Source organism: Drosophila innubila, assembly GCF_004354385.1.
Source record: "Drosophila innubila isolate TH190305 chromosome 3R unlocalized genomic scaffold, UK_Dinn_1.0 2_E_3R, whole genome shotgun sequence".
NCBI classification, from domain to species: Eukaryota; Metazoa; Arthropoda; class Insecta; order Diptera; family Drosophilidae; genus Drosophila; species Drosophila innubila.
The window spans coordinates 27,902,604-27,924,351 of record NW_022995380.1 but is presented as its reverse complement, the minus strand read 5'-3'; the positions used below and the strand labels follow the sequence as shown (position 1 = coordinate 27,924,351).

The 21,748-nt window shown below is 36.7% G+C and overlaps 4 protein-coding genes across 9 annotated transcripts in view; all 4 read left to right on the top strand.

The window, feature by feature from the left end:
* Positions 1-2,176, top strand: part of LOC117789636 — a 58,329-nt gene extending 56,153 nt beyond the window's left edge. For both annotated transcript variants that reach the window (XM_034628698.1, XM_034628697.1), the window contains one exon: positions 28-2,176. In XM_034628698.1, the coding sequence (XP_034484589.1) occupies positions 28-149 (122 nt within the window). In that variant the 3' untranslated portion in view covers positions 150-2,176. The remainder of the gene's footprint in view (positions 1-27) is intronic.
* A 965-nt stretch (positions 2,177-3,141) lies between these two features.
* Positions 3,142-4,167, top strand: LOC117791574 (kininogen-1). The gene is made up of 4 exons (XM_034631361.1): positions 3,142-3,263; positions 3,335-3,402; positions 3,461-3,858; positions 3,915-4,167. The coding sequence occupies exons 1-4, from the start codon at positions 3,237-3,239 to the stop codon at positions 4,100-4,102; spliced, it is 681 nt and encodes a 226-aa protein (XP_034487252.1). The 5' UTR covers positions 3,142-3,236; the 3' UTR covers positions 4,103-4,167.
* A 557-nt stretch (positions 4,168-4,724) lies between these two features.
* Positions 4,725-9,025, top strand: LOC117791573 (endochitinase). The gene is made up of 7 exons (XM_034631360.1): positions 4,725-4,815; positions 5,884-6,517; positions 6,580-6,703; positions 7,676-8,167; positions 8,227-8,373; positions 8,436-8,630; positions 8,696-9,025. Exons 1-7 carry the CDS (start codon positions 4,812-4,814, stop codon positions 8,849-8,851), a joined length of 1,752 nt encoding a protein of 583 aa, XP_034487251.1. The 5' UTR covers positions 4,725-4,811; the 3' UTR covers positions 8,852-9,025.
* Positions 9,026-14,135: 5,110 nt separating this feature from the next.
* Positions 14,136-21,686, top strand: LOC117792437 (sarcalumenin). 5 transcript variants are annotated; one of them, XM_034632592.1, is made up of 14 exons: positions 14,136-14,208; positions 14,709-14,949; positions 16,517-16,600; positions 16,665-16,748; positions 16,800-17,201; positions 17,655-17,732; positions 17,788-17,826; positions 17,954-18,031; positions 18,091-18,129; positions 18,193-18,860; positions 18,923-19,244; positions 19,300-19,472; positions 19,766-20,221; positions 20,278-21,686. In XM_034632592.1, the coding sequence occupies exons 2-14, from the start codon at positions 14,889-14,891 to the stop codon at positions 20,716-20,718; spliced, it is 2,925 nt and encodes a 974-aa protein (XP_034488483.1). In that variant the 5' UTR covers positions 14,136-14,208; positions 14,709-14,888; the 3' UTR covers positions 20,719-21,686. The 5 variants fall into 5 exon arrangements, with proteins under 5 accessions (XP_034488483.1, XP_034488482.1, XP_034488478.1 ...); XM_034632591.1 differs by having other exon boundaries at positions 16,665-16,751; XM_034632587.1 differs by having other exon boundaries at positions 16,665-17,201.
* The last annotated feature ends 62 nt before the right edge of the window (positions 21,687-21,748 follow it).

Below are 21,748 nucleotides of genomic sequence, written 5' to 3'. Positions count from 1 at the left end.
TGTTTGTATTTTTATGTTAACCCACAGAGAAAGCCATGTCGAAGACGGCCAACGGCTCATCAAACCAGAGCAGCGATGAGGAGAGACGCTCGGAATCACCAAGCGATCCACTGCCGTTATATCAACAACGCGATAATTTTTATAGTTAAGCGCCAAGTGACTACGATTTACGATAGAACACCGATTAAAAGCGATTTAAATTAAGCACAATAACAGCTGCATTTATCTTCAAAATCAAACTAGAAACTTTGCTAAAAAAATTTAAATGGAAATCAATATCAATTGTTAAGTGACTGAAGTAAAAAACAAACATAAATTCTCAAAAGAAACAATATCAAATCAAGATTGAAGTTGAATTAACGAATTTTTTAAGGAGCAAAAGAACAACTAATGATTACTCCTATATACTCGTATATGCCTATATTATATACACACACACTGTCTCACACACATACAATACATACATACTGTTTATGAAAAAGATGCAACATATCAATAAGCGTGTTAATAATCAATTCAAACGATGATAATTACATTAAATGTTAAAGCAACGTTCTCTTAAAGTGTAGCCAACAGTTTATTGACTGTCGTCGCTTAGTATAGCAATATTCATATCGCTATATATACGTATAATGATCTATACTATATATACATATAAATGTATCTCTAACTTCGACATCAATACTTGTTGTATAGTTAAAGTGTACACGTTCCTGTGCGAGCTAATTCAATTATTAATATTTAAATAGAGATCAAAAGAAGTGGTAAAGAAGAGCCATCTTATATATGTCTTGGTAACTAAAAACAATAACTTTAAAGACTTTAAAAACAGACTTTTGAAGAGTAGCGCATTTTTCCCCGTATTAAACACCATCCAATAGAAACAAACAATGACAACAATTTTGATGCCAATTATTGCATTTGATAGAATACAATTTTTATGCTTAAAAAAAGCCATCAAAAATACAAATCAAAAGCAACAATAATGCAAATTGCAAAATTAAAGGGCACCAAATGGTAGTTAGGAACAACTAACATCATCTCAAATCAGTCAAGTCCTATTTAAAGGACAGCTCAATTAACAGCATTTCTATGGCGCACTCTTAAGGCATTTCGGCCATTGGCAATATTTCAAATGTACCTATTACATCAAACATTTAAAACTTAAAACTTAATATAATAAAATTGTATTAAAAGAAGGAGAATAACATATAAATGTGAAGTATGAACATGCATATATTAATTTTAAATTACTCATGCGTTATGCTAAATATATACATACATACATACCTATGTACACAGATACACAAATACAAAAAAAATAAATATATACACAATTAATTAAATGTAGGTCAATTAGCCAGGCAATTAATGAAAAAAAGATAGAATGAAAAAAAATGCAACCATACACAATTACGAAAAATAATATTCAAGAGTGTTTTTAAACAATGCTAAATCAATGATCTTAACTATGCAATTCACAGTTGTTGTCTGTATAACTTTTAAAGTTATTGAAAATCCGAATATAATTATACAAAATTTGAATATCGTAAATATGCATAATGTAAACACGAAAACAACGATAAATTGTTAAATATATATATGAATATGCTTATATATAATACAAAAAAAAAAAAAACAAGAAAGAAATACAAGCAAATTGTACAAATTGTATTTTAAGTTAATGTCAAGTTATTAGCGTTTAGTTGTTACGAGCTTTAAGTTTTATTTATTGCTAAGTTTATTAATTAATTTGCGATTGATTCATTCATCGCGTGAATATATTTTATAATTACATATTATTACGAGTACTCTCTAATTATATCACACAAATAACTTATACATTTCGCGGTGCTATATGTATACATATGTAAATGATGCTTACAATTTTTGCCCTTAGTTCAGCCAAGTCAATTTATATGCTAGTTCTGGCAAGATTATCTATGAGTATCAAGCTAATATCAGAGTATAAATTGCACTGAGTTGCGAATACTCTCCAAATATCGCAAAAAAAACATAAGACACACAATATTTATTGCATAAATACATAAATACATACATACGTACACTCGACATATTTATGACATTATATGAAAAATGTTTGAAGCAAATTGAAAACTGCGAAAAGACGAGATAAATGTTATCAATAAAGAATATAGTTGAAAATTCAAATCCAGCCCATAGCATTTTATTTGTTTATTTACTGCGCCCGTTTACAGCTGAAGGTTGTCGGAACAGGAAGACGCTCTGGCCACCACACAATAAAAAGTGTTTACCCTGGACCTCAGTTATGAGAATTGTACGTCAATTGGCAGCGAAATTCAAGATCAATGCTGAGTCGATTCAAAAAAAAAAAAAAAAAAAAAAAGTGGCGGCCCCGCATGAATCACAATGAATACAAAAGGCAGGCGTGCTAATACGTGCGACAGTCAACCAGTTCACAACACAAAACAACAACAGCAATAATAGCAAAAACAACAATACTAACAAGAAGAACAACGTAGTGACAAACCCATCAAGCAAAATATAGTACATATGTATATGTAAAACACAACATGATATACAATCGACACACGAGCCAAAAAAAAAAAAAAAATCCAATGCAAAATTTTGGTGTGTGTAGGCGTTCGATAAGATGGAGCGGGGAGAAGGGAAGGGAAAATGTGGAGCATTTTATAGCTTTCTAAAGCTGCGTTATCAAATTGTTATATCATATTAGCATAATCGTGACCATGGAGAATACAGAACGCGAAACAAAAAAATGTAACTCACCTACATTTTAATTAATTAAGAAATGGAGATTAAATAAATGTAGCTGACTAGCCGGTTGCAGGGTCTAAACTGTAAGAAAATGAGCAAACATTAGCGATATAAGCCAGCAATTTAAGTTAACCCAAACGAGAGTCCGCCCTTAAGTTGAGTTAATTACCATACGTTTAATGATTATTAAATGGCAATACATGCACATCTATATACTAAATATGGATGATACATACATGTCAAAAACCTGAAACAACATTAAACCTGATTGGCTTATCGAATCATTGTTGTTGATGCGCATTTAAACAACTCAAACTCTGAATGAGCTTGAAGCAGATAGAAAAAAACCCAACAATCATCGAGTTGTGGTCGCATTAATTGTGAGGAATTAAGTGATTCGGTAGCTTCAGTTGGCATCATCTGTTCAGAGTGTGAAGTACAAGTTAAGCAAATAGCAGCAGCTCTGAGAGAAGACAATGTCTGCCCCAAGAACTGTAACTATTGTAAGTTCTGCTTTTAATTTATTTGCTTGATAACATTTACAACCATTTTTGCATACTCGTATTTCACACAGTTGACGTTGCTGGCAGTGATAAGCCTCCAGGAGCTGCTGCTCTTTGCTGCTCCCGCCTTAGAGAATGCGTCAGTATACAGAACAAACAGCTGTGGCTTGATGTTGAATGTTTTTTACTCCTTGCAGAGCCTTTACCACTCAGGATTTATTGGCTGATGAATCAGCACCAGCAATGACGGCACAAGTGGAGGAGTTAGCTTCACTAAGCCGACATCGCCGTTATGATGTGGAGGATTGGAATGGAGGAGTTCACTACGGCAGGCACAGAGGTCATTGGGGACATAATCACGGACATGGACATAGATTTGCTCGGGGTCATGGACACGGGCATGAACGTGGTCATGGTCATGGATTTGGTCATGAATTTGGTCATGGATTTGGTCATGAATTTGGTCATGGATTTGGTCACGGATTTGGTCATGGACGTGGCCATGGATTTGGACGTGACCATGGCTTTGGTCATGGGCAAGGTCGACCTCATCGTGGCTTTTCCTTAGATCCTTTTCCGGATAACTCCAATGAATGTAGGTCTAAATAACTTGAAGTGCACAATCAAGTAACAAATGTCGTTTATTTCTAGCCGACAGTCAGAGCTCGGAAGAAGCAGCCGATGTGCCCAACAACAACTTAAGCAGCTCAACGACAGTAAAAACAACAACAACAACAACGTCAGCGCCTTCAACAACAACAACAACAACCACAGCCAGAATCACAACCATTAGCACAACAGAGGATCCCACTCTGGGCATTGATATTCGCATAGGCTGATTAGTTCTAAGCCTCAACTTAATGTTTATAAACTGCATTAAAATCGTTAACTTAACTTAACTTAACTTAACTACTCTCGCATTTGCCAAGTTCCAAGTAATGTGTCCATTAAGAGAGGCCAACGAACCCTTTGCTTGAGATGGGTCTGAGTCTGAGTCTGAGTTCGAGTCCGAGTCCGAGTCTGAGTCCGTATGCCTTACGCACTTTAATGCCAGAATGAGCAGCGTAAGTGTAACCCTAAACGGGTTATGTATGCTTATTTTAGAGCATAAACAAAATCGCTTATGTGAATCTTTAAGCGTTGAGCAGAACTTAAAGCCAAAAGCAGCAAAACAAAGTCAAACGACAAAGCAAAAAAAAAAAAGAATTATAAAGAATGAGATGCAGATAACGTGCGAAAGAAAGTCGCGAGATCTGGAATTGAGAACGGCTAAAAAAAATATCAAAACAAAAAAAAAAAACAATCTTTGCAACGGCATCGCTTCACTTCGCTCGTCTCACGCACTTTGGACAGGAACAAAGGCGTGCTCCAAGAACCGGACCGCCACCAAACCGAAGCCATCGCCACCTCCCACTATAAAAGCAACGCTGGCCGAGAGTTTGACTGTCATTTGACGCCAAACGAGCGTCAGTTAACATCGTCGTCGTCGTCGTCATAGTTTTCGAGGCATCCAGCTCCAAGTCAAGCCAAGTTTAAGAGCATTAAGAAATGGGTAAGCCTGGTCGTGCATATTAAGTAAGACTCTCGATCTAAGCGAGAAAAACGGTGAATGAACTCGTTATCGTATTCGTATTCGAATTCAAGCTCGAATTCGAACTCAACCTGACAACATTATGGGCACATAACCTTAGCACACCCAAAATCCACCAAGAGAGGGAGACTCTTATCCATTCCCATTCCCAGTGTCCAGTGGCAGCGGCAAGTGCATTCAAAGGTTTCGTCATGTACGCATTTACTTACGCTTACGTATGCGAGTCGCGTGGATCTTGAAAAACAAAAACAAGTGGGCGGCTGCAGTCAGGCACGCTCGACAGTAGGATACCCTGTGCTCAGGTACTCTGTACTAAAAGTTGATTTTCGACCGATTGTTGCTATGGTAGCTATATGATATAGAGTACCGATCTGTTCCAAATTTAGGCAGGATATATAACACAAACTTAAATGCTTATTCTATGAGTTTGGTTAAAATATCTCAAAAAACAAAAAAAATTTTCATACTAAAACTTAAATTTCGACTGCGCGTCTCTATGACAGCTATATGATATAGTGCTCCGATTTGGTCCAAATTTGGGCAGGATGTGTAATACCAGCCCAGATGTATATTGTGTCAGATTAGTTGAGATATCTCAAAAAAAAAAAAATAAGTTTTTCATACTAAAGCTTCATTTTCGATCTATCGTTCCTATGGCAGCTATATGATATAGAGTTCCGCTCCAAAAAAAAAACCAAACTTGATCTGCCTATGGTATTTAGGAACCTACTTACCAAGTTTAAAGTCTCTAGCTCCTATGGTCTCTGAGATCGACGCGTTCAAACAGACGGACGGACGGATAGACGGACAGACAGACGGACAGTGCTCAATCGACTCGCCTGTTTATCCTGATCAAGAATATATATACTTATAAATACATTCTACCAAACACATTAAACCCTTTTGCCCATTTTTAATGGGCTCAGGGTATAACAAGCAAGTAACAACGTAGCAACCTTCCAGAGAATCCGATAATCAGAGAATCTGATGTGTTTGTATTAACTGTCATTGCTTTTGTTCTGTTCCCAGTGCATCATCATTGTCGGCCTATGCTGCTGTTGCTCTTGGGCGTGTTCAGCTCTTGGCCAGCTCCGATCCTTGGCAGCGATCAACCTGCGCGCATTGTCTGCTATTTCAGCAACTGGGCAGTTTATCGTCCTGGCATTGGTAGATATGGTCTGGAGGATGTGCCTGCTGATCTGTGTACGCATCTCGTTTACTCCTTCATTGGTGTCGACGATAAGAGCTGGGATGTCCTCGTCATTGATCCAGAGCTGGATGTTGAGCAGGATGGCTTCCGCAAATTTACACAGCTGCGTCAAACTCATCCCAATCTCAAGCTACAAATTGCCGTTGGCGGCTGGGCGGAAGGCGGTTCCAAGTACTCGAAAATGTCGGCTGTCCGGGAGCATCGCCAGAGTTTCATACGCAGCATTGTTCAGTTTATGAAGAAATACGAATTTGATGGCTTCGATCTCGACTGGGAATACCCGGGCGCTACGGATCGCGGCGGCACCTTTGGCGACAAGGATAAGTTCCTGTATTTTGTACAGGAACTAAGACGCGCTTTCGATCGAGAAGGACGTGGCTGGGAGATAACCATGGCAGTGCCAGTAGCCAAGTTCAGACTCCAAGAGGGCTACCATGTGCCCGAGCTATGCGAGTAAGCCAATGTCCAATTGACTGATTCGATTGATCTTTAATTCAACACTTACCATTTTGCAGACTGCTGGATGCAATCCACGCGATGACCTATGACCTGCGCGGAAACTGGGCTGGATTCGCGGACGTGCACAGTCCGCTCTATAAGCGCAAGCATGATCAGTATGCCTACGAGCGACTCAACGTGGTGAGTGTATGACCATGGGAAATACCTAATTCTGAATATTATTCTAGAACAGAGACTGTAATCATTATTATTTTAATCATAAAACTCAAGAAATAATCATTATTTATCACTATATCTATGAGTTTTATTATTTTACATATGATTACTTTTGAGCAAAATAATAAGACTCAGGAATAATCATTATTTTTGAGCAAAAAAATAAAACTTAAAGAATAATGATTATTTCTTAATGTTATTATGACTTTATCAAAAAAAATAAAAAATTAAAATGACATAATTATATTATTGAAAATATACTTTTAAAATTTTTTTGAATTTTTTTTTTAAATTTAAAAATGGTTTACTGACCTAAAAAAAAGTCTAAATAACCCCATGAGTTTTATTTTTGATTCAAAAAATTAAAACTCAAGAAATAATAATTATTCTATGAGTTTTATATTTTTGCTCAAAACTAATGATTATTCCTGAGTTTTACTATTATTATTGAGTCAAAAGTAATGATTATTTCAGAAGTTTTATTTGTTTGCCCAAAAATAATGAGTAAAATAATAAAAATCATAAATCTTACGATCACGGTGAAATTCCATAGATTACCCTTGTGGAAAAAAAAACAAAATAATTATTATTTACTGTCCCTGGATTATTTCTTGAGTTTCATTTTTTTGAATCAAAAATATAACTCAAAAAGTAATTTTGACCTGCCAACTTGAGTTTTATTTTTCACTCAAAAAAATGAAACTCGAGAAATAAGCATTTTACGATGAGTCTTACTTTTTTTGCTCAAAAATAATGATTATTTCATGAGTAAAATAATAAAAATCATATATATTAAGATCATGGTGAAATTGCATAGATTAGCATTAAAGAAAAATTTTAGTATATAGTATTTTAAGTTAATTTACAGTTACTAGAAGAAAATGAATTTTTAATTTGAAAAAAAAAAATAATCATTATTTACTATCCCTATTCTAGAACGATGGATTGGCGCTATGGGAAGAGATGGGTTGTCCGGCAAACAAGCTGGTGGTTGGCATACCGTTCTATGGACGCACCTATACGCTCAGCAATTCCAACAAGAACTACAACATGGGCACCTACGTCAACAAGGAGGCGGGAGGCGGGGCACCGGGACCCTATACGAATGCCAGCGGCTTTTTGGCCTACTATGAGATATGCACGGAGGTAATGGACAAGTCCAAGGGCTGGACTGTGGAGTGGGATGACGCGGGAATGGTGCCCTACACCTACAAGGATACCCAGTGGGTGGGCTATGAGAACGAGGCGTCGGTGCAAATCAAAATGGACTTCATCAAGGCCAAGGGCTATGCTGGTGCAATGACATGGGCCATTGACATGGATGACTTTCATGGCCTGTGTGGACCCAAGAATGGACTAATGCACATACTCTACAACAACATGAGGAACTACCAGGTGCCGGAGCCGACACGTGAGACCACGCCGCGGGTAAGTGGGCCCATTGCCAAGTTAGAGAAATCTATTGAGCATTTGCTTGGCATTTACAGCCCGACTGGGCAAAGCCCCCGGCAACGCCACCCAATCCCGATGAGGGCGACATCGTGCCGACGACGACGCGACCGAAGCCGAAGCCAAAACCAACGTCAGCACCTGTGCCAGCTGTGATCAGCACCACCAAGAAATCTACAACAAAGGTGCGATCATAAATATAGCTGACAATTCTCATAATTTATGTCACATTCTCCAACATCTACAGAGACCAAAGAAGCCGAAGAAGACGACAACAACGACAGCGACAACAACAACAACAACAACAGTCGCACCTAAAGTTACCGACGAGCCCGAGGAAATTTTAGATCCCGAAGAGACGGTCACGCCTGGAGATGGATTCGATTCCAGCGAGATTGACTGCACCAATCGTGACTATGTGCCGCATCCAAACTGTCGAAAGGTAACTCATCTCCAAACCAATCTCAACCACAGCCAGTTTATACCCAATAATTCTCATCCTTACAGTACTTCCGCTGCGTACATGGAAAACCCGTGGAATTTGAGTGCAAAGAGGGCACAGCCTTCCACACAGTGCTGAATGTCTGCGATTGGATTGAGAATAGCGATCGTTACTATTGCACTCGAATGAAGAACAAAGAGCATGGCAATGAAGCCCATTAGAAAAAACTGTGGAAACCACATACATATTTAATATTTAATACACATATTAGTTAAGGAATCTATTTTAGCATAGTCTTAGCTTTCAAGTAGTTTTATTTATCAACGCCGACGTATCATAAAGAAAATGATATTAGTTTGCCAGACGAAAGCAATAAAAAACTGAAATAACATTAATTTTGCATTTAACGAACCGTTCCCTTTAAAAAATGAAAACTAGTCAAAACCCGATTTTAGACTACCCGTTGCATATTTTTAGGAGCTTGAATTGATTTGAAAATTTAAACAGCTATTTTTGCCGATCTGCTTAACCGATCTTGCTGCGATTAGTATTAGTTGATAATAATAATCTTTAACGTAGTTACCACAAAAAGCATCTGATATTAAAAACTGTGAGTGTGATGTGGGCAGGTCAGTAATTTAAAACAAATCTGATCTTCGTGGGGCTTATAGAAGTCTGTGTGCCAAATTTGGTTACTCTATATCTTATAGTCTCTGAGATCCTTTTGTTCATACAGACGGACAGACAGACAGACGGACAGACGGACGGACATATTGAGTCCGCTGTTGATGCTGATCAAGAATATTTTTTTTTTATTTCAAAATTATAGAATAAAATAAAATTTAATTTTAAATAAAATAAAAATGTCTACAGCACATTAAACATTTTTTTTAACAAATATAAATTCTTTATAGGGTCGGAGATGTCTCCTTCCCACTTTTACATACATATCAACGAACACTTTTACATATTTTTTAAGTAACGGGTACAAACATTATATAATTCATCTCGAATCTCGATGTGAATCAGGATATTCCAAGATATTAGATTGTTATGCAATATGGTTTTATTAAGACTTAAAAGACTCGAAGCGTTTTGCACTTGTCTGTGACGAAGCGTCGCCTTGGAGGCACAGCACACATGCAGCAGCTGTTCGTGCAATCAACCATACAAATGAACGGTGATAAATGCAACATGAAATTTCGTTTTCATATTTTTCATTCGAATACGTCTACAGGCGACATCCCGAGAGCGGCAAAGAGCGATAGAATCAAATTAAATCATTTGTGACATGAAACAAATCGTACAGCTCACAGCATTCGAGTATTTTATGCTCACATGCATATATTTAGGTGGATGTGACTGCTTTCTTTTCTATTTATACCCTAACCGAGAGTATTATAATTTTGTGTTTAACTTTGAAAGAATATATAGTACATATATGTTATGTCTGTAGGATTGTGAGAATAAGTAGATGAGCAGCGTACCCTTTATTTTATTTAACAGCATAGTAGATTTTGCTTTACAATTTTTACCAGGGTAAAACACCGTAACCGGTATCGGAACCGTTAACCGAAAATACCGAGCTGTTACCGTAACTGAAATTTAATTGCTTTCAAGAACCGAAAACCGAAACGCTTGTACCGGTACGGTTGTGGAAAAGTTGCCAGGTCAATGAGTTGAAAAACTTCCAACTGTCATAACTTTGGCAAAACTGTACCGATTTTCAAGCGGAATGTCATTTTGATCATGATTTGGCCTCTAAATTGATTCTGCATTTAAATTTTTATCATCTAAAAAATTTGATATTTTTTCGACGGTAAGTCATCTATCATTCAATTTTCCATACATACCCCTTGACATTTTTTCAAAAACTTTGATCTCTCATAACTTCATCAAAAATTAACCGATTTTCAAACGGAATGTCATTTTGATCATGATTTGGCCTCCTAATTGATTCTACATTTAAATTTTTATCATCCAGAAAACTTGATATTTTTTCGACCCTAAGCCATCTTACATCCAATTTTCCATACATACCCCTTGACATTTTTTCAAAAACTTTGATCTCTCATAACTTCATCAAAAATTAACCGATTTTTAAGCGGAATGCCATTTTGATCATGATTTGGCCTCTAAATTTATTCTGCATTTAAATTTTTATCATCTAAAAAATTTGATATTTTTTCGACGGTAAGTCATCTATCATTCAATTTTCCATACATACCCCTTGACATTTTTTCAAAAACTTAGATCTCTCATAACTTCATCAAAAATTAACCGATTTTCAAACGGAATGCCATTTTGATCATGATTTGGCCTCCTAATTGATTCTACATTTAAATTTTATCATCCAGAAAACTTGATATTTTTCGACCTAAGCCATCTTACATCCAATTTTCCATACATACCCTTGACATTTTTTCAAAACTTAGATCTCTCATAACTTCATCAAAATTAACCGATTTTCAAACGGAATGCCATTTTGATCATGATTTGGCCTCTAATTGATTCTACATTTAAATTTTATCATCTAGAAAATTTGATATTTTTCGAACCTAAGCCATCTAACATCCAATTTTCCATACATGCCCTTGACATTTTTTCAAAACTTTGATCTCTCATAACTTTGATAAAAATTAACCGATTTTCAAACGGAATGTCATTTTGGTCATAATTTGGCCTCTTAATTCATTCTGCATTTAAATTTTTATCATCTAGAAAATTTGATATTTTTTCGATACTAAGCCATCTATCATCAAATTTTCCATACATACCCCTTGACATTTTTTCAAAAACTTTGATCTCTCATAACTTTGATAAAAATTACCCGATTTTCAAACGGAATGTCATTTTGGTCATAATTTGGCCTCTTAATTCATTCTGCATTTAAATTTTTATCATCTAGAAAATTTGATATTTTTTCGATACTTAGCCATCTATCATCAAATTTTCCATACATACCCCTTGACATTTTTTCAAAAACTTTGATCTCTCATAACTTCATCAAAAATTAACCGATTTTCAAGCGGAATGTCATTTTGATCATGATTTGGCCTCCTAATTGATTCTACATTTAAATTTTTATCATCCAGAAAACTTGATATTTTTTCGACCCTAAGCCATCTTACATCAAATTTTCCATACATACCTCTTGACATTTTTTCAAAAACTTTGATCTCTCATAACTTCATCAAAAATTAACCGATTTTTAAGCGGAATGCCATTTTGATCATGATTTGGCCTCTAAATTTATTCTGCATTTAAATTTTTATCATCTAAAAAATTTGATATTTTTTCGACGGTAAGTCATCTATCATTCAATTTTCCATACATACCCCTTGACATTTTTTTCAAAACTTAGATCTCATAACTTCATCAAAATTAACTGATTTTCAAACGGAATGCCATTTTGATCATGATTTGGCCTCCTAATTGATTCTACATTTAAATTTTTATCATCCAGAAAACTTGATATTTTTTCGACCCTAAGCCATCTTACATCCAATTTTCCATACATACCCCTTGACATTTTTTCAAAAACTTAGATCTCTCATAACTTCATCAAAAATTAACCGATTTTCAAACGGAATGCCATTTTGATCATGATTTGGCCTCCTAATTGATTCTACATTTAAATTTTTATCATCTAGAAAATTTGATATTTTTTCGAACCTAAGCCATCTAACATCCAATTTTCCATACATGCCCCTTGACATTTTTTCAAAAACTTTGATCTCTCATAACTTTGATAAAAATTAACCGATTTTCAAACGGAATGTCATTTTGGTCATAATTTGGCCTCTTAATTCATTCTGCATTTAAATTTTTATCATCTAGAAAATTTGATATTTTTTCGATACTAAGCCATCTATCATCAAATTTTCCATACATACCCCTTGACATTTTTTCAAAAACTTTGATCTCTCATAACTTTGATAAAAATTAACCGATTTTCAAACGGAATGTCATTTTGGTCATAATTTGGCCTCTTAATTCATTCTGCATTTAAATTTTTATCATCTAGAAAATTTGATATTTTTTCGATACTTAGCCATCTATCATCAAATTTTCCATACATACCCCTTGACATTTTTTCAAAAACTTTGATCTCTCATAACTTCATCAAAAATTAACCGATTTTCAAGCGGAATGCCATTTTGATCATGATTTGGCCTCTAAATTCATTCTGCATTTAAATTTGTATAATCTAGAAAATTTGATATTTTTTCGATACTAAGCCATCTATCATCAAATTTTCCATACATACCCCTTGACATTTTTTCAAAAACTTTGATCTCACATAAGTTCATCAAAAATTAACCGATTTTCAAACGGAATGTCATTTTGATCATGATTTGGCCTCCTAATTGATTCTACATTAAAATTTTTATCATCCAGAAAACTTGATATTTTTTCGACCCTAAGCCATCTTACATCCAATTTTCCATACATACCCCTTGACATTTTTTCAAATCTCTCATAACTTCATCAAAAATTAACCGATTTTCAATCGGAATGTCATTTTGATCATGATTTCGCCTCTGAATTTATTCTGCATTTAAATTTGTATAATCTAGAAAATTTGATATTTTTTCGATACTAAGCCATCTATCATCAAATTTTCCATACATACCCCTTGACATTTTTTCAAAAACTTTGATCTCACATAAGTTCATCGAAAATTAACCGATTTTCAAACGGAATGTCATTTTGATCATGATTTTGCATATAAATTGATTCTGTATTCATATTTTCTTTATTTTTTTAGTTTTGACTATCGAAGCCACGGTTTTATGTTGAAATTTTGAATTCCAAGTTTTTACTTTTAATCCACTCCTTAAATCGTTATTAGGACTCTGAGGACTTTCATTTTCTTGTAAAAAATCATGTCAAAATTAAGAAATATTTCGACTCGGAAAGTTGCTAGGTCAGAGGCTTGAGCAACTTCGAACTGTCATAACTTTGAAAAAACTTAACCAATTTCATATATTTTTATCAAATTATATGATATGTGGATAAAACAGCCTTAAGGTACCTACCTTATTGAAGATTAGCAAGTGTATTAGCTGATCGGTATTCCGAAGATAGCTGCAATATCTTGTTTATTCTATTTCTCAAATAAAGAGATGACTGAGCTGCTGCAGCTTATAAGACTTCTGAGCGAAATTTGTCTATAATTAAACATTGTTCCAAAATCAAAAGACTTTGGAGACTTTTGAGGACATCAAGAGCATAGCTCGTATAATATGGGTTTAGGTTTACATATATTTAATACATGAAAGGATCAGAGTCCTATTTAATAGTTCGGGATATTAATTCCTATTTATCTCCCACAACAATTGCGGTCGACAAGTCTTTCTCCGTCGTTGACATAAATTTCCCCAATATGTTATTTGGTTGCTCTGAGAGCGGTAAAGAATTGAGATAAATTTACTCAGCGCTGTGCTTTTGACAAAATTTTGCTACAAAAATATCAAAATGAAATAATTTTCGCGGTCACAAGGTAAATTCATGGTATATGCATGTTGAGTTACGAATTGGTTTTGGACCGGGAGAGATCGTCTCGTATACTCGTGTACGCAACATTCAATTCATTTCTTTTGGCTTTTTAGTTAGCCAGAAAATAGATATAGCAAAATTCGTTGTGCTTGTTCAAAAAACGAATCGCACACGGCGTGCACAGACGACGAGCCAAAAATAAGCAAATTATTTAGCTGACAATCGTCGAAAGGGACACTAAGGATTACCCAGCCGACGATTGTTGGTTAAAATTGCAAACGGCTAGCAAAAAAAAACACCAATAAATATAACGCGAACAAAATATATAAAAAAACAAAAATTAAAGAAATTAAATTCAACTTCATAAACGAGCTGCAAAGTGAACAAAACGAACAAGTGCAAAATTCGAAATCCACAAAAAGTGTGACAAAATTTGTACGAGCCTAATTAGTTATATTTATATATACGTATTCTATATATATATTTATATAGCATAAAGCTAATATGCAGCTTATTTTGTAGCATATTTTTGTAGATAGAATAATCTATACCATTGAATTTTTACTTTTCACACAGTGCATTTAAACGAGCCCATATATTGTGGATATATATGCGGAATACGAGCAAGTGATTTAATAATTTTTCCTAATTATTCATAATTACGGAAAAGTTCGAAAGAATAAAAGGAAATTTATGACGTGGCTAACGTACTAACCACACTGGGAAACTCAAGGATATTTTGTTGATTTGATTATTATGGGGCGGCTAACAATTTGGTTCCTCTTGGGACTTACGTTAATCGCCGTTTCCAATAATGGTAAGTGGCTGCAAAGGACCCATTATATAAGCAAAAACAGTTACAGATACAGATACAGATTCAGATTCAGCGGCAGTCCCTTTCTCAATTTCCCATTTCGATCATATCGCATACATTAGATATTATGCAATTTTTATAAAAAAAAAAAAAAAAAAGCGAACAGAATGTGAAAAAAAATATGTATATCTAAGCATATATTTAAAAATATTTGGCTGAGCTCTGCGTATGTATGTGCGTGTGTATGTGTGTGTGTGTGTGTGTATTTGTGTGCAAACGTCAGCGACGACACTTTGAAAATACTATCTAAAATTTTGCCTGGCATTATATACGCGCCTTAGTACACACGGTGGATAATACAAATACAGATACAAATACGCAAATACAGATACATTCAGTTTAGTTGGTCATTTTCTTGTTGTTGTTGCGTTTGTTGTTGTTGTCTTTGAAAATTTTGTTCGTTGAAACGCCGCAAACGATCGCCAGTTTGGTCGCTCTTCGTTGTCATCGTTTGTAATATTTTTAAATTTAGATTTTTTAAGTTATTTTATGTATTGAGCAAGTATCTGTATCTGAGACTGTGGCTGTATCTGTATCTGTATCTGTTTCTCAGCACTCTTGTGCAGGTTGTTCTGTTTGGCTTGCAAAATATTGCAAAAAGATAAATGGCGCAAATGATCAACGAATACTTGTATAATATAAGTAGATAGGACTGTAAGCAACATAAACACAATATGCAGGCAGGCCTGAGATAGATTTGTATAAATAATTCTGTTGATGCGAATGGGAATGAATTTAGAAATACATATCTTAAATAGCATCCCTTCCCACACTAGCGCATTTGAAATAAATCACTCGAATGACCCGCTGACAGGTAGATGGCATATCGCGAAACGTACTTAACATTCGAGAATTTCACTAATTCAATTGTAAGCAAACGATTTCCATCAATCCCTAATTGCATACGGTATCATCATTACGAAATGTGTGAGATGTCTTTCATAGGTTTTTTGTTCTCCATTCAGATTTGTGGCTGTCACAATTGTCGCCGCAATTGCGAAAGTAATTAGCGAACGGCCTTAAACGAGCCTGTCACTCATTAAACCACGACCTTACATTTGAATAAAAAAAAAAGGCACATATGTACTCCCAAACTTTTAGGTATATGCACTCACGTCACTAAGCAGTCAGTCTTAAAAAATACAGATGGAAAAGAAGAAAGATTTAGTGGGCGATCGGCCAACAAAATTATACATCCATTCACATTAGCACAAACAGAAACACAAACTAGTCGAATGTGTGTTGAGTTCTCATCTTTTAAAAATAAAATTCATAAATTTCCGAATATATTTCACTATGTCTTTTTGTCCATGTGTGTGGGTACACTCAATAAATAATGTCAAGTTTGAAAAGATAAAATGACCTCGGAGCTGACATCAAACACGGAGGCGGTAAACGTTCTAAAAAAAAAAAAAAAAGAGCAAGGGTCAAGAAATATCTTATCTCCAGGATTCTATTGAAATCTTAACTTGTATACCATTTAATTTGTAATGAATCTCATGGATTGCAGTTGGGTTTGCCAATGCCGAGGTCGGACCAAGCGAATCAGAATGTCGACCCTACATTGAAAAGGCTATAAATGAACTGAAAACAGGTAAGAATCCAAGTACTTAGATAAGGACACATCCGAAATGACTGTGAATTAACTTGGATTGCAGATGGTGTCACGAGTAAAGATGGTTCTGGAGAATTGCAATCCGATCAGCCGCGTAGGGACGATGATGACGATGACGATGATGATGGTGGGCTTGATGAAAAAGAAACTGTTGAAATTACTGATGTGGATTCCACAGAAGACGCGAAAAGCGACAACGACATTGACGGCGATGGCATACCAGACGATGAAGACGACGACATTGATGGAGATGGCATACCAAATGATGAGGACGACGACATAGATGGCGATGGAATACCCAATGACAAGGATGACGACATCGATGGCGATGGTATACCAAATGAGGACGACGACGACATTGATGGCGATGGTATACCCAATGAGCAGGACGACGATATCGATGGCGATGGCATACCAAATGAACAGGATGATGACATCGATGGCGATGGTATTCCAAATGATGAGGATGACGATATCGATGGCGATGGTGTGCCCAATGAGAAGGACAACGACATTGATGGCGATGGTATTGCCAATCAAAAGGATAAGGACATTGATGGCGATGGTATTCCAAATCAAGGTATGTCCATATTCAAAATTCTCATATTAAATAACATTATTTAGTGATGTAAAAATACAACGAAATATCGACAACTCGATTTTCGCGGAAGCGATTATCGAGTACTTTAACCCGATGATTTATTTAACGATCTATCGAGTTGATTAAATCGATTTTCAAGAAAAATCAACAACTCATCGTAATTAGTTTGTAAAATTAAGTTTGGTGGTGCAATTTTAGATAAACGAACGTAATAAAGAATCCACAAAATTGTCAAACTTTGATTAAGGCATTAAAACGATACAAGAAAATTTGTTTTGAGAAAACTCGATATGTATTTGCAACTTATCTACTATTTTCCGATATATCGACAACTCGATACTTATTTTTACCGATTTCCTATTTCGATATAAAACTCGATCTTAAGCTTGAACTAACATCACTATTATTAATCATTGGGGATTTATCTTATAGATGACAACGATTTGGATGGCGATGGTTTGTCAAACGAAAAAGACGCAGATTTGGATGGAGACGGAAAAGCGAATCATGGTAAGTAACTTAAAACAAACAATGAACATTGTACAAGCTTGTTCCACTAATGCAGAGGATGATGATCTCGATGGGGACGGTACTCTGAATCATGGTATGTACAAAGTCCCTCTAACTCCCCGATCAAAATCCTTCGAGCTTCGCTTAATTTAATTTGAAATGGATCCCTTAATCAGAATATTTCAAAATATAGCTAATTTACAATGTTTTCCTTCCTTTAGAGGACAGTGACTTGGATGGAGATGGTTTGCCGAACGAAAAGGATGAAGATTTGGATGGCGATGGCAAAGCCAACCATGGTAAGTCGTTGATAATGCAGTTCGTAATATTCTATAGTTCTCTAATTCGATTTCTGCAGAGGACGAAGACATTGATGGAGATGGTACACTGAATCATGGTATTTATGATTTATACCAGAATTTAATTAGTTGGCTAATATTAAAGCGTTATATAATTCCAGAGGACAGTGATATAGATGGAGATGGTGTGCACAATGATGAGGACCATGATGTCGATGGAGATGGTTTAACCAACTCCGAGGAGCCTCAAAGCATGGATATCGATGGAGATGGTGTTCCAAACAATTTGGATGATGATATTGATGGAGACAATAAAGTAAATGAAAAGGATGACGACATGGACGGTGATGGAATCTTGAATGTGCATGACAATGATATGGACGGCGATGGAATCCCAAATGAGCATGACGATAGCCACGAGGATGATGATGATGAAGAGGAGGAAGTTAAAAAGCGCAGCAAGCGTGCAGTTGATGCTGCACCAATTGTTGATGTTGAGACTCCCGCCAGTCCCACGGAGGAATTCCCAATTGAGGAAGAACCTGCTCAGGAGGAAACCGCTGAAGTTGAAGCTGCAGTTGAGCCCGAAGTAGAAGCAGCAGTCAGTGAGGAGGAGAAGGAGGAAGAAGTGAAAGCAGAACCAGAACAATCTGTGGAAGAAGAGAAGGATCAGTCTGTCGAGGAAACCGTAGAGGTCAAGGCAGCTGAAGAAAGCGCAGAGAAGTTGGCTGAGCCTGAAGAAGCTCAGGAAGAGCCTCAGGCCGAAGTCAGGGCTGTTGCTGCCGAGGACAACGAGGACGAGGATACACCCGAGGATGAGTTGCTTTGGGTAAGCCTAAGATGGTAATCAAATGGTGTGATGTCCTCTAAATATTTCTGTTCTTTCTGCAGGAAGGTGAAATTCCACGAAACCGTCGTAGCCGTCAGCATATCACTGAGCTCTTGCAGTTGGACGAAGAGTTCAATGCTCGTGAGAAGGCAACCGATAATGTGGCTGACATAATTCTGCGCGATATAAAGAAGATCTATGAGAATGCCGTGAAGCCCCTGGAGACGTTGTACAAGTACCGTGACTTGAGCAATCGCCACTTTAGCGATCCCGAAATCTTCTCCAAACCCTTGATTCTATTTATGGGCCCATGGTCTGGTGGCAAATCGTCTATTCTTAACTATTTGACTGATAACGAATACACGCCCAACTCGTTGAGAACCGGTAAGTGATTGATCATAATGAATTCAGACAAATTATTAATCATTGATTGTTGTAGGAGCGGAACCATCTCCGGCTTACTTCAACATACTGATGTGGGGCAATGAGACGGAGGTTTTGGATGGCACTCAACTGGCAGCCGACTATACTTTCGCTGGTCTTCAGAAATTCGGCCAGGGCCTTGAAGAGCGTCTGCGTGGCTTGAAGATGAAGAGCAAGCTGCTTGAAAAGGTAAGTTCTTCGATTGTAGGTCATATTTCGGATATGTTCTAGGCATTAGCATATATGTAGATGTACCCAGTTATTAAGTGCATTAACTTGTCGCTCAAATAGCTTTTGGCAAGGCAGCTCGTCGATTGGGAAACTTTTTGTGATGTATCTGCCTAAATTCTGGCAATGCTGGCAATTTGCCCAAATGAATTTATAGTATTTGGTTATTAACAAATGAATTGCGAAAATAGCAAAGACAATAGCTAAATTAATGCCAGCATAAGTATAGTACATAGACCAAATGAATTTTTCAGGTCAACATCGTTGAAATACCTGGCATTCTCGAGGTACGCAAGCAAGTCTCTCGGGTCTTCCCCTTCAACGATGCCTGCCAGTGGTTTATCGATCGCGCCGACATCATCTTTCTGGTTTACGACCCAGCCAAGTTGGATGTCGGCCCAGAGACCGAGGCCATTCTCGATCAGCTGAAGGGGCGCGAGTATCAGACTCGCATCATACTCAACAAGGCGGACACGGTGAAGCCCGAAGAGCTGTTGCGTGTGCAAGGTGCCCTCATTTGGAACATCTCGCCACTGATGTCGTCGGCGCAACCGCCACTTATGTATACCACATCGTTGTGGACACATCCCTATCAGGATGGAGCACCAGCCCGTCTGCTGTTGGCCCAGGAGCGTGCCTTCCTGCGCGACTTGCGTACCGCCATCGATAAGCGGATCGAGCATAAGATTGCCAGCGCCCGTCGATTTGCCGTGAGTGTCCACAATTGAATCACAGTGAGTGATTAATCAATATTCGTTCTTTGCAGGTGCGTGTACGTAATCATGCCAAGATGGTCGACTGCTATTTGAACACCTACTACAACCACAAGACATTGTTTGGCAATAAGAAACGAATCGCGGATGACATTATTGATCATCCACAGAATTATCACATCTACGAGGGTCTCTCGACCCTGACCAACATATCGCGCTATGACTTGCCCGACCCGGAGGTCTATCGCGACTTCTTCCGTCTGAATCCGCTGTACGAGTTCAAGAAACTCCAAGAGACCTGCACCTACTTCCGCGGTTGTCCGATTACCAAACTGGACCTGGCTATTGCCTACGAATTGCCCGAGTTGGCGGGCAAATATAAGAAAATGTCCGATGCCGCGTTGGCCAGCATTGAGGCACAGCCGGAGATAAGTGCGGAGTCTGGAAATGCTCAGGCAAGCTCTGTGCCGGCTGAGCCCAAAAAGACGAGATGAGGTGTTAGCTCCAACATGGAGAAAACCTGCCATTTAGTTTGTTTTAATGAGAGATTGAGAGAATGTGACATCGGCATCGGTAACCGTCTACAGATAATTAACTGCATCAATATGGAGAGAGTGAGAGAGAGAGAGACACACACACCAAGAGCCATTGAATGAGAGCAAACTATTGTTAACGTACTTAATTGACGACAACAACAACAACAGCGTAAGACAAATGAGAGCAATAATTTATTTGGAGAGTGTTTTTTTTTTTTTTTTTTGGTTATTTGATATACAATATTAGCAGCGATTGTTCAGCGCCAATGCCTATATGTATATTTAGAAATCTTTTATTTTCATCTAAGTTGCAAATTATATTTTCAATACTTATAATACTTATAACCGAACTGAGAGCTTTATGAGAGAAAACTAATGCACAAATGAGAGCATAAACACACACACACACACAAACACGTCTTTAGTAAAGTAGAATAGAGGTAACATTGAGAGCCTTTATAGAAGAGTAAATCAACCTTTTATTAATACAACTGAGAGTAGCTAACTTAACTTAACTTAACGATCAAGCAGAGACAAATTGAAATCAAACGAACTTATGACGATATCTAACATAACCCCCATATCACTTATTGGCAATTTCCAATTTTTCAACTAGTTGTTACAACAGCGTACTATTTTGAGAGTTCAGCAGTGTTTTTAACGGTATTTGAGCAAACACAAGTTACTTTTTTTGACGAAACCCCATTTCGATGTCGTAGTTGATAAGACTTTTATGCAAAAAGTAAACAGTGAAGACGTTAAACCAATTTTTTAATCTAATTATTCAACAAATGATATAAAGGCATGTGAGAGATATAAAATATGTTAATGAAATTAATAATCATATGTATAATATCTTTTTCAAACTGAGAACATATGTAAAATCAATTGTGAGAGCGGGTAAATAAAACAAGGAGAAAAATCAACAACGTTTTCTTTCATTCAGCTCAGACATGAAACTTCTGGCAGTTACATATTTTCAAATGCT

Bases quoted from the DNA above. Each gene is read 5' to 3' on its own strand.
- LOC117791574 (XM_034631361.1), top strand. From the start codon at position 3,237: ATGTCTGCCCCAAGAACTGTAACTATT. The intron at 3,264-3,334 runs GTAAGTTCTGCT...TATTTCACACAG, and splicing joins CCCCAAGAACTGTAACTATT to TTGACGTTGCTGGCAGTGAT. The intron at 3,403-3,460 runs GTCAGTATACAG...TACTCCTTGCAG, and splicing joins GCTCCCGCCTTAGAGAATGC to AGCCTTTACCACTCAGGATT.
- LOC117791573 (XM_034631360.1), top strand. The intron at 8,374-8,435 runs GTGCGATCATAA...CAACATCTACAG, and splicing joins CCAAGAAATCTACAACAAAG to AGACCAAAGAAGCCGAAGAA. The intron at 8,631-8,695 runs GTAACTCATCTC...TCATCCTTACAG, and splicing joins CGCATCCAAACTGTCGAAAG to TACTTCCGCTGCGTACATGG.
- LOC117792437 (XM_034632587.1), top strand. From the start codon at position 14,889: ATGGGGCGGCTAACAATTTGGTTCCTCTTGGGACTTACGTTAATCGCC. The intron at 18,130-18,192 runs GTATTTATGATT...ATATAATTCCAG, and splicing joins AGATGGTACACTGAATCATG to AGGACAGTGATATAGATGGA. The intron at 20,222-20,277 runs GTGAGTGTCCAC...CGTTCTTTGCAG, and splicing joins CCAGCGCCCGTCGATTTGCC to GTGCGTGTACGTAATCATGC.